This window comes from Oncorhynchus masou, chromosome 19, assembly GCF_036934945.1.
Source record: "Oncorhynchus masou masou isolate Uvic2021 chromosome 19, UVic_Omas_1.1, whole genome shotgun sequence".
In the NCBI taxonomy this organism is placed as follows: Eukaryota; Metazoa; Chordata; class Actinopteri; order Salmoniformes; family Salmonidae; genus Oncorhynchus; species Oncorhynchus masou.
This window is the reverse complement of record NC_088230.1, coordinates 26317043-26330477: the sequence shown is the minus strand read 5'-3', so window position 1 is coordinate 26330477 and position 13435 is coordinate 26317043. Positions and strand designations below refer to the sequence as shown.

The 13435-nt window shown below is 40.4% G+C and overlaps 1 protein-coding gene across 1 annotated transcript in view; it reads right to left on the bottom strand.

The window, feature by feature from the left end:
- Window positions 1–11641: 11641 nt before the first annotated feature.
- The window catches only part of LOC135506071 (gamma-aminobutyric acid receptor subunit rho-2-like), a 33419-nt gene continuing 31625 nt past the window's right edge, over window positions 11642–13435 (bottom strand). Inside the window, exon 10 of the mRNA XM_064925460.1 lies at window positions 11642–13380. Coding sequence (XP_064781532.1) covers window positions 13066–13380 — 315 coding nt within the window. The 3' untranslated portion in view covers window positions 11642–13065. The remainder of the gene's footprint in view (window positions 13381–13435) is intronic.

Sequence of the window (13435 nt, the reverse complement as noted above, 5' to 3'; positions counted from 1 at the left end):
TCTATTACTCGTTATGGAGGAGTATCAGTACACTACAGTAATGTTACTCCCAATCGAGGAGTATCAGTATACTCCAATACTCCATACGGAGGAGTATCATTATACTACAGTACTCTTGATGGAGGAGTATCAGTATACTACAGTACTCCTGATGGAGGAGTATCAGTATACTACAGTACTCCTGATGGAGGAGTATCAGTATACTCCAGTACTCCTGATGGAGGAGTATCAGTACACCACAGTACTCTTGATGGAGGAGTATCAGTATACTACAGTACTCCTGATGGAGGAGTATCAGTATACTACAGTACTCCTGATGGAGGAGTATCAGTATACTACAGTACTCCTGATGGAGGAGTATCTGTACACTACAGTACTCCTGATGGAGGAGTATCAGTATACTCCAGTACTCCTGATGGAGGAGTATCAGTACACCACAGTACTCCTGATGGAGGAGTATCAGTATACTCCAGTACTCCTGATGGAGGAGTATCAGTATACTCCAGTACTTTTGATGGAGGAGTATCAGTATACTCCAGTACTCCTGATGGAGGAGTATCAGTATACTACAGTACTCTATTACTCGTTATGGAGGAGTATCAGTACACTACAGTAATGTTACTCCCAATCGAGGAGTATCAGTATACTCCAATACTCCATACGGAGGAGTATCATTATACTACAGTACTCCTGATGGAGGAGTATCAGTATACTCCAGTACTCCTGATGGAGGAGTATCAGTACACCACAGTACTCTTGATGGAGGAGTATCAGTATACTACAGTACTCCTGATGGAGGAGTATCAGTATACTACAGTACTTTTGATGGAGGAGTATCAGTATACTCCAGTACTCCTGATGGAGGAGTATCAGTATACTACAGTACTCTATTACTCGTTATGGAGGAGTATCAGTACACTACAGTAATGTTACTCCCAATCGAGGAGTATCAGTATACTCCAATACTCCATACGGAGGAGTATCATTATACTACAGTACTCCTGATGGAGGAGTATCAGTATACTCCAGTACTCCTGATGGAGGAGTATCAGTACACCACAGTACTCTTGATGGAGGAGTATCAGTATACTACAGTACTCCTGATGGAGGAGTATCAGTATACTACAGTACTCCTGATGGAGGAGTATCAGTATACTACAGTACTCCTGATGGAGGAGTATCTGTACACTACAGTACTCCTGATGGAGGAGTATCAGTATACTACAGTACTCCTGATGGAGGAGTATCTGTACACTACAGTACTCCTGATGGAGGAGTATCATTATACTACAGTACTCCTGATGGAGGAGTATCAGTATACTACAGTACTCCTGATGGAGGAGTATCAGTACACCACAGTACTCCTGATGGAGGAGTATCAGTACACCACAGTACTCTTGATGGAGGAGTATCAGTATACTACAGTACTCCTGATGGAGGAGTATCAGTACACTACAGTAATGTTACTCCCAATCGAGGAGTATCAGTATACTCCAATACTCCATACGGAGGAGTATCATTATACTACAGTACTCCTGATGGAGGAGTATCAGTATACTCCAGTACTCCTGATGGAGGAGTATCAGTATACTACAGTACTCCTGATGGAGGAGTATCTGTACACTACAGTACTCCTGATGGAGGAGTATCAGTATACTACAGTACTCCTGATGGAGGAGTATCTGTACACTACAGTACTCCTGATGGAGGAGTATCATTATACTACAGTACTCCTGATGGAGGAGTATCAGTATACTACAGTACTCCTGATGGAGGAGTATCAGTACACCACAGTACTCTTGATGGAGGAGTATCAGTATACTACAGTACTCCTGATGGAGGAGTATCATTATACTACAGTACTCCTGATGGAGGAGTATCATTATACTACAGTACTCCTGATGGAGGAGTATCAGTATACTACAGTACTCCTGATGGAGGAGTATCAGTATACTACAGTACTCCTGATGGAGGAGTATCAGTACACTACAGTACTCCTGATGGAGGAGTATCAGTACACCACAGTACTACTGATGGAGGAGTATCATTATACTACAGTACTCCTGATGGAGGAGTATCAGTACACCACAGTACTCCTCCATCAGGAGTATCTGTACACTACAGTACTCCTGATGGAGGAGTATCAGTATATTCCAGTACTCCTTATGGAAGAGTATCAGTATAGTACAGTACTCCTGATGGAGCAGTATCAGTATACTACAGTACTCCTGTACTGCATATGAAGTCTTAGTATACTCCTGATACTACTGTATCATTAGTTGATCCCTACCTGCAAACAGAATCAGGACAGAACTCTGCAAGTCTCTGAATAGGCCAAAACACAGGGAGGAGCATAGTACTATTCTGTGCCAGACTGAAATCGGATTTACAGATAAGAGAAGCACCCACCACTAAAACACAGCATCTGGTCAGACCAGGCAGAGCCATGAGGGCACGTGAACACATTTTAGGGATTGACTGTCAGCACCACAAATAGTAAAAGGGATGTAGCCATGTGGTGTTATGGACTAGGGTAGCACCACAGGGCAGTTAGAATTGTTCTGCATCAAAGATTTGAAAGGTATTAACTTCATGTTCACTGATGCATATGTACAGTACAAGCGTCATGATATTGACTTTTCTGTTATGTGGCATTCATTATCTGCTTCAGATTATGTTATGTGAGATTTTTATGAACAGGAAGCTAGGGTTAGGGTTGTGGTTGAGGCAAAGGTTAGAGTTGAACTTTGCTGGGTTTCTCAGCTCAACAATATGTCCATTTCGGTGGAGTTGGGTTGAGACGACTGTGGGCGGAGTGTACCTCCGACTACATCGAGTTGCGGTCAGTCGATACGAGGAAACAGTCAGTGGTTGTATTTGACTAATGTTTTATTAAAAAGTGTGGATTTCAGCAAACAAAGAAAGGAACACAGCTACAGAGGACCAACATAGGTACACGGCAAGGGTTTTAGAATTAAAAAAACATTTAAAGTAGGGGAGAGTGGGGTAAGTTCAGACATTTTTTACATTCAGAATCACTCAGTCAATGGAAATATAGTATTCTTTCGAAAAAATATATTTACATATATGGGGCTCCCGAGTGGTGCAGCGGTCTGGCACTGCATCTCAGTGCTGGAGGTGTCATTACAGACCCTGGTTCGATTCCAGGCTGTATCCCAACCGGCTGTGATTGGGAGTCCCATAGGGCGGCGCACAATTGCCCTAGCATCGTCCAGGTTAGGGTATGGCCAGGGTAGGCCGTCATTTTAAATAAGAACAGACTTGCCTAGTTAAATAAAATACAAATATATATATTTCAGAATGTTGTGTATCCCTGGAAATAATCAGAATTAATGTAAACATTACAGTTTTGAAAACAGCTTGTCCCAAAAAAAGTGATCTCTTGGCACAACTTACCACGGGGTAAGTTAAGCCACCTACACATTTCTGTACTGAATGAAATATCACCACTACCTTTTTAAAACTATGTCGATCTCTATTTCCCAAACACTTCCTCTTGCATTACCCCTTGGTAGAACACCCTTACATTTTCTCAACTTACCATTGGCTCAATTTACCCCATGGCCATTGGCTCTACAAACCTAACCCCAAATATTTTTACTATATTAGCCCACACAGCTACAAGGATGCACTTTCATGCTAGGTTTAGGACCTCATATTGTAGCTTATAGGGACCCCAACTGATGTATAGAACACTCTTTAAATGATCTACTTTGGTTTACTTTAGAAAGAAGCCTCATGAAACCACTAACACAAATGAATTTGACTTGGTGAAAATCTGCTTTTTGGACCTAACATGCTGACCACCTTTCTTCCTTCACAGACATCATGAAATGATGACCTCCCACTCGACACACACTGGTTGAATCAATGTTGTTTCAACATAATTTCAATTAAATGACTTTGAACAAACTTGGAATAGACATTGAATTGACATCTGTGCTCCATGTGCTCTTCCTAAATATTTGGTCAAATGATACATTTTGTGTATGGTTTCATAGAAACAGCCTACTGGGCACAAACTGGTTGAATCAACGTAGTTTCAATGTAATTTGTCAATGTATTGTGATGTGGAATTTACGTGGAAAATACATTGTATTTAAAAAAAGTAATCAATTGTTGTTTTGAGGGGCACATTTCAACCACAGGATTGTCATCATGGTAACCAAATTTCAACATAATAAAAAAAATTCTACCTTTAGGACAATCTTCAATCTGTCCACTAGCAAAAAAACAAACAAACTAGCAGACAAAAAAAAACTGTAGGCTGGGCAGCACCTCCTACTGAAGAATTGATCTATCTAGAGCTACCCTTTGGTCTCCCATCAACGGTTATAACCAATCCCAGCCCTGCTTAGCTATGATATTGTTGCTGACTAATAGCAATGTGCTATCTTTAGAATGATTGTTATGCAGTCTGCTCTTAAAAACTAGATAGATTCACTGATGCTATCAAAGTCATTCCATAGGGTAGGTTTAACAGAGCAAATGAAATGTGACCATACTGTATCACTCATATACTGTCTCAATGATATTATTTAGGCCTATGAAGCATTTGTAAAGTCATCAACAGCTATTGTTTCAATTCAACCCAGAATTTTAAAAATTATAGACAAAACAAAAGGTGTAAGGCTATTTAGTGATATTGAATTGTGTTTGGTTGTCAACACAACCAAATGTCAATTTTTTTAGGATATGTATATTTTGCTTGTATTGTTCCATCTGTGCCATGGACTTAGCCTGGCTTTAATTCCAGTTTGTCTACAAATTAATAACTGTTTTGTTTGATTCACATCTCCATCTCAACCAACAATCTAAGTATATGAATAGGACCAAATCAAACTTTATTTAAAGTGTATGTAAAGTTTGATTTGATTTGGTCCTCTTCTTTAACTAAGATTGTTGGTTGAGATGGAGATGTGAATCCAACAAAACAGTTATTAATTTGTAGACAAACTGGAATTAAAGTCAGTGGCACAGATGAAACTATCCAAGTAGAAGATACATCTCTGAAATACAACAAATAGCCTATTACTTTTTTGACAAGTTAACTAATTATAAAAATTAAAGAATGATATTAAGCCAGTGGCTCAGATGAAACTATCCAAGCAGTAGATACAGCTCCTTTCAATGTTGATATTTGGTTGCTTTGTCAACCAAACACAATTCAATATGACTTTCGTTATGAAGTAAAGTTAAGGCTTTCCTACAAGTTAATGTAACATTCAACCCTAAAATGAGAAACACATCCATGGCCACATTTTGAGGTTAATGTAACTATACATTTCTTCTTCTGTAATCATATAAAGTGTGCATGTTCAAGATTCTGAAGCATGCATAGGTCATCACAGGTCTGTGGAGATCTTCACAATTGCTGTAATAATCTGTGCAGAATCTCGAACGGCATTGATCACTTGCACCATGTACTTTTAATGTAAGTTCAACTGCAATTCATGTTTAACACATGAATCTGTTGTATAAATAAACAAATTGTCTTATTCCCATTTGAAGTTTTAAATGGTTGAAAGTGCAGTGATAGCCATTTAGTTGACTAAACTAAACCAAAAATCAGACATTCTTTTTCCATTGGAATTTGGTTGTGCTTTTAGATGGTTGAAAGCATAATGATAACACATTGGAAATTCAACTATCTTTTGTCTGTCTTCTTGAGTGGGTCAACGTAGGTTGTAATCTCATTGATCAATGGCTCAACCAAATATTACCCAATTATCTACGTTGAAATGATGTTGTGTGCCCAGTGAGAAGGGTGGCTCAACTTACCCCACTCTCGTATCGACTGACAGTGACTCAATGTAGTCGGAGGTACATTCCGCCCACAGTCGTCTCCACTCAACTCCATTGATGTGATGTGGAGTTGAGAAAAACTTAGGTAGTGTTGAAATGAGATGTGGATATGAAGTTAGGGTTGTGGTAGAGGGTTAGAGTTGAACTGGCATGTGGACATGAAGTTAGGGTTGTGGTAGAGGGTTAGAGTTGAACTGGCATGTGGACATGAAGTTAGGGTTGTGGTAGAGGGTTAGAGTTGAACTGGCATGTGGACATGAAGTTAGGGTTGTGGTAGAGGGTTAGAGTTGAACTGGCATGTGGACATGAAGTTAGGGTTGTGGTAGAGGGTTAGAGTTGAACTGGCATGTGGACATGAAGTTAGGGTTGTGGTAGAGGGTTAGAGTTGAACTGGCATGTGGACATGAAGTTAGGGTTGTGGTAGAGGGTTAGAGTTGAACTGGCATGTGGACATGAAGTTAGGGTTGTGGTAGAGGGTTAGAGTTGAACTGGCATGTGGATATGAAGTTAGGGTTGTGGTAGAGGGTTAGAGTTGAACTGGCATGTGGACATGAAGTTAGGGTTGTGGTAGAGGGTTAGAGTTGAACTGGCATGTGGACATGAAGTTAGGGTTGTGGTAGAGGGTTAGAGTTGAACTGGCATGTGGACATGAAGTTAGGGTTGTGGTAGAGGGTTAGAGTTGAACTGGCATGTGGACATGAAGTTAGGGTTGTGGTAGAGGGTTAGAGTTGAACTGGCATGTGGACATGAAGTTAGGGTTGTGGTAGAGGGTTAGAGTTGAACTGTATTTATTTGATTTATTTCACCTTTATTTAACCAGGTAGTCTAGTTGAGAACAAGTTCTCATTTACAACAGTGACCTGGCCAAAATAAAGCAAAGCAGTTCGACACACAACAACACAGAGTTACACATTTACACATTGAATAAACAAACATACAAATAATACAGTAGGAAAAAAAGTATATATACAGTGTGTGCAAATGAGGTAAGATACGGGAGGTAAGACAATAAAATAGGCCATAGTGGCGAGGTAATTATGATATAGCAATGAAACACTGGAGTGATATATGTGCAGAAGATGAATGTGCAAGTAGAGATACTGGGGTGCAAAGGAGCTAAATAAATACAGTATGGGGATGAGGTAGTTGGATGGGCTTACAGATTTACAGATGGTCTATGTACAGGTGCAATGATCTGTGAGCTGCTCTGACAGCTGGTGCTTGAAGTTAGTGAGGGAGTGAAGAGGGAGTGAAGAGTCTCCAGCTTCAGCGATTTTTGCAGTTCGTTCCAGTCACTGGCAGCAGAGAACTGGAAGGAAAGGTGGCCGAATGAGGAATTGGCTTTGGTGGTGACCAGTGTAATATACCTGCTGGAGCGCGTACTGCGGGTGGGTGCTGCTATGGTGACCAGTGAACTGAGATAAGGCGGGGATTTACCTAGCAAAGACTTGTAGATGACCTGGAGCCAGTGGGTTTGGCGATGAGTATGAAGCGAGGGCCAGCCAACGAGAGCATACAGGTCACAATGGTGGGTACTATATGGGGCTTTGGTGACAAAACGGATGGCAATGTGATAGACTGCATCCAATTTGTTGAGTAGAGTGTTAGAGGCATATATACATGAAGATAGGGTTGTGGTTGAGGGTTAGAGTTGAACTGGCACGTGGACATGAATTTAGGGTTGTGGCTGAGGGTTAGATTTGAACTGGCAAGTGCAACCCTAACTCTAACATCAACCCTAACTCTAACTTGAACTCTAACTTGAACCCTAACTCTAACTTTAACTCTAACTTCAACCCTAACCCTTGCTTCATGTCCAGATCTCTGTTCAAGCCTAACCTTAGCCTCAACCAACCCTAACCCAGTATTCAAGTTATCAGGAAGTAAGATATAGTCTTTCTCAATGACAGCAGTGTTCGCTACAGTTTCTATGCAAGGTGCAGTATATAGTATTATAGCACCACCACCTGCTGTTTGAGAGCAATGGCACAAGATTACAGAGAACACATCTAGTTGGATTTCATTTGAAAGAACCTTCTATTGCATACTTCTTTTCAACCAATAGAGGGCAGCATGGTCTAAAACATCACTTTATTGTATCTAGTGGATCACGCTGGTGAGGCAGTGATTTATATATACACATCCTTGTGGCGAAGTTTAACCAAAAATGTTGTATTGTGCAAGAATTTTTAGTGGAGATTTGTTTTGCAGAAATGCCTACCTGATAAATTACCTGATGGCAAAGTCTTTTTTTATTTCCAATTTTATCATTTTAATAATTTAAATGTAAAAAAATGAGCAATACACAATTGATTGGATTCATATAGCTCTTTTAGAGATGCTTAAAGTGATTTACGCATCGGGGAAACTCACCTTATCTACTGCCGCTGTCAAAAAAGGAGCACATAACTGGGTGATGCCACGGCAGCCATTTTGTTTCAGAAAGCTCACCAACACATCAGCTATCACAGAGGTAAGGAAAGCCCCATATTCACCCATGACATAAAGAACTTAGAATGCTGTTGCCGTTATGTCATAGCATGTGTGGCAGTTTTATTTTAGAACTGACAGATTTTGCCCCACTTCACCAATCGCTTCTCCACACAGAATTAATCTGGATTTGGTTAGTGGAAGATTGCAGCACTTGATGCAAAGCCAACCGCATGACATTACATAAAGGGTTTTTCTATCTCTCTTCATTAAAAGTTAATCTGCACTAACCAACTGTCAACTGATGATGATGGTTCAGTTAAATATGACAGTGTGAGTATGGCATAATACAGTCCCATACAATACACTGAGTGTACAAAACATTAAGAACACCTTCCTAATATTTATGTGCACCCCCTTTTGCCCTCAGAACAGCTTCAATTTATCGGGGCATGGACTCTACAAGGTGTCGAAAGCGTTCCACAGGGATGCTGACCCATGTTGACTCCAATGCTTACCACAGTTGTGTCAAGTTGGCTGGACGTCCTTTGGATGGTGGACCAATCTTGATGCACATGGGAAATTGTTGTCAATAAGGGATAATAGCTTTCACCCGGACACACCTGGTCAGTCTATGACATGGAAAGAGCAGGTGTTCATAATGTTTTGTGCACTCAGTCGATCTACTGGATTCCCTCTGGAAAACCCACATCATGGTTCTATGAGTATTATATCAACTAAACTATTGAATATATCTGATTATTAATCTGTGGAATAGAGGGAATTTTTGTTGCCAATTTGCCAACACACACACACACACACACACAGAGAAAAGGAGTTGGCTACTCATAAATAGTTATGCCCTGCATAACTGTCACATTTCTGGGAAGGGTCTTGGTGGGTAAACTTTTGTGTGAATATGTAGTGTGGATTAGATTGCCATGGAGGGTAGTGGAACTGGGTATCCCTGGACCCACCTCCCCCTGTGTGACTGAGTTACTATGAGGGGGACGGACAGCGGTCAGCTGATGGGACAACAATAGACAACAACCTGCCCACCTATACACAGATTACATAATGTAACATGCATCACTGTAACCTAGCAGGCAACTGTTCTTTCTCTGAAGACAGAGGACAGAGGGTCAAACTGAGTTGCGGTTCGATGACAGCAATGTCATTTTTCTGCTGAATGTCTCAGCCAAGACCCCTGACATCTATGATGTTCAGTATGTCAACTACCAGGCCTTGCTTGACTGGTCAATGCTAGGTCAGATATATCCTGCTGAAAGGGATACTACTGACTTTTTCCACATTTTGTTGTGTTACCGCCTGAATTAAAAATGGATTAAATTGAGATTTTGTGTTACTGGCCTCTACACGATGCCATATAATTTCGCAATGGAATTATTTATACATTTATAAAAAATTCAAAGCTGAAATGTCTCGAGTCAATAAGTATTCAACTCCTTTGTTATGGCAAGCCTAATTAAGTTCAGGAGTAAACAAGTAAACATAATATGTTGCACGGACTCACTCTGTGCAATAATAGTGTTAAACATGATTTTTAAATGACTACCCCATCTCTGTACCCCACACATACAATTATCAGTTGAATAGTGAATTTCAAGCCAGTGACTACAAAGATACAGGTGTCCTTCCTAACTCAGTTGCCGGAGAGGAAGAAACCGCTCAGGGATTTCACCATGAGGCCAATGGTGATTTTAAAACAGTTACAGAGTTTCATGGCTGTGATAGGAGCTCACTGAGGATGGAACAACAACATTGTAGTTACTCCACAACACTAACATACTGTACAGTACATGACATTGTGAAAAGAAGGAAGCCTGTAGATAATACACATTTTCCAAAACATACATCCTGTTTGCAATAAGGCAGTAAAGTAATACTGCAAAAAATATGGCATTAAGCTTTTTGGCCTGAATACAAAGCATTATATTTGGGGCAAATCCAACATAACACATCACTGAGTATCACTCTTCATATTTTCAACCATGCTGGTGGCTGCATCATGTTATGGGTATGCTAGTGATCGGCAAGGACTAAGGAGAATCCTAGAGAAAAACTTGGTTCAGTATGCTTTGCCACAGACACTGGGAGACAAATTCACCTTTCAGCAGGACAATTACCTAAAACACAAGGCCAAATATACATTGCCTACCAAGACGACATTGAATGTTCCTAAGTGGCCTAGTTATAGTTTTGAAAATCTATGGCAAGACTTGAAAATGGTTCTAGCAATTATCAACAACCAACTAGACAGAGCTGGAAGAATTGTTTTAAAGAATAATGGGAAAATCCAGGTTTGCAAAGCTCTTCGAGACTTGCTCAGAAAGACTCAAAGCTGTAATCGCGGATTCTAACATGTATTGAATCAGGGTATATTAGTGTTTTGTTTTCTATAATATATATTTTTTTAAATAGCTTTTTTCTTCCACCTTGACATTACATAGTATTTTGTGGTATTCGTTGACAAAAAAATATAAATAAAATCCCTTTTATTCCCACTTCGTAACACAACAAAATGTGGAAAAAGTCACGAGCTGTGAATACTGTCTGAAGGCAATGTATAAGCAACTGTACTGTAGCTCCACCACAGGAGGTTGGTGGCACTGTAATTGGGGAGGACATGCTTGTGGTAATGACTGGAGCGGCATTGGGGAATGGTGTCACATCAAACGCATGGTTTCCAGGTGTTTGAAGCTGTTCGCGCCATTCCAGCCATTATTATGAGCCATTCTCCCCTCAGCAGCCTCCTGTGAGCTCCACTATGTTGTAATGATATGCTGTAATATATAGGCACATATGGCAGCAGTGTGCTGTGTAGGTGGTGGCAGCTTAGACGTTCTCACTGAGGCTAATTTAATTTGATTTGTTTGGGGATTTAAATGTTCTCTGAATGCGCTCCAAAATATATATATTACAGATAGACGGATGTATGTCACATGGGAAGATTGTCTCCGATATAAATTATCCTTAGAAGTTAAGATTTACAGTAAAATTATCTCATAGTCCTTAGTCCTGAGTAACGCTGTCTCATCCATAAGGAAACAATGTCATAATCCAGCCAGGGTTGCAAAATTCCAGTAACTTTCTCCAAATTCCCAGGGTTTCCAGAAATCCTGGTTGGAGAATTCCGGATTTCCTGCATATCACCTCCTGATTCAGGGAATCTTCTTACTGGGATTTTTGGAAAACCTGGGAATTTTGGGAACATTACCGTAACTACCTCCAGCATTTAACTACCTCCAGCATTTAACTACCCCCAGCATTGAAAATAAAATGTTTCTTAGACTGACAGCATCTGTATGGTCATGAATTATTCTCAAACACTTTTACTGCAAACTTGTTTTTAGTTTAAAGCCTTTATTTATAAAATCTGCTCCAAAAAGGATACATTCTTAATATTTGATGCAACAATAATCAGCCGTAGTTGTGCAGCTTGTGGACAAGCATCTGCATGAGGTGGTTTGCATTGGTTAAGCATTTGTCCAACATGCTGACATATCTACAGCGGCAATATGGATGCAAGAGCTTCGTGCGTTCTGATGAGTGACATCACAGCCTAGTAAATCCAGCTCATGCTTGTGGCTACCTACTTACTACATACAGTACCATGTTTACTAATATATTGGTTGGCTAGAATACTGTCTAGAAAACTTGCACAAAGCGATATGTAGTCACTCGTAATCCAAACAGTCAATCAAACAAACAAACAAACAGAAAAAATATAGCTGTGGCGTGGAACCACAGCCATAAAAAACAGTTCACTTAAGGCTGTTCAAGTTCATTACATAACTGATAATGCTTCATGATAGTTCACATAAGCATTCATAAATGGTATCCATCCTCACAATTTCTGTGACCACTGACCTCGTAAGAAATTCGGGAACTGCAGCCACTCTGAAAAATCTATCCAGTCTCATTGTTTTTAACATCTTAAGGTATAATGGAATATGAGTCTATCAGTGCACTAAAAAGTAATTATGTAAGTAAAGTGAAAGGCCAAAAATGAATGAATAAATAAATAGGTTAATAATGAATAAATAATGAAATAAACAATGAACTATTGTATCTAAGTGAATGTTTTTCATGATAATTCCATCTGGTATTATGTCGGTTTACATTTTTGTGTGGTTTTCTCAATCATTATCAACTGTTAAAAATAATAACACTTGGTGCATTCCTAGAAGACAAGTCTGTGGCTGTGTTTCAATGTGCTCATTAGCAATTGGTGCTAGCACTCACTCTGATCTGTCAAATAAACGTGGTTTAGAGGTCAAACCCTCGCATTATAGAGCAAGCTTTCTGTTTTCTGGTTAAAGAGGCAAGCTTGGGCAACACTTAGTCCATTCCAGATGTATATATACTGCCAGTATTACAGATATTGTTTCCCTGCTTTGACAGTACCATGAAGATAAAACAGCATTGATTCCAGAGATCAAATTGAAATAAATAGGAGAAGAGCAGGTAGGTAGTCCATCGTAGTTTGTTGCTTGGACCTGCATGGTTGTGTAAATAGTTTATATAGAGAAAGTAGGAAAGCTGTACAGTTGAGTCAAGTAGTAAGATGGTTGTAGCTAATGGTGTGAGGATAGTATGGTGTTATCCATCCAGAGATCTGGGAAAACCTTTGTGAGATCTGCCGTTATGCACCCAGGTTTTCAGATATGGAGGTCATTACCACTTTGAGTCATTATCAGAGTCCAATAGCTGTCCTGTTTTATCTGGTACAGTAAACACCAGTAGGTTGTCTCTCTGCTGACTGTACCAGGACCATCTGGGAGAGCCTCAGCAGTATGCAGACCAGTATATGAGGTTAAAGATAATGTAGGATCCTGGAAAGATCATGCGGGAGTAGGTGTCTATGGCGTGGGTGTTCTGCATGAGGCTGAAGCTGCGGAAGCGCGCTTTCTTCTTGGTTCCCGTGGACTCATTGTCCAGGGATAGGTGCACCACCATGTGCTCTTGCTTCTCTGGGGTGTCCTCTGGAGCGTCAGCCCTGGTGTATCCGGCCAGGCTGTTGGTGTCGGCCTCGCTGTAGGTCCCGTCGCCATCCACCATCACGGTCCCGGTGTGGGACATGCCACAGGTGCAGGGGAGTGACTGTATGGCAGAGAGAAATAGAGAGAGGTGGGGGTTGAGGGAGAGAGAGCAAGAA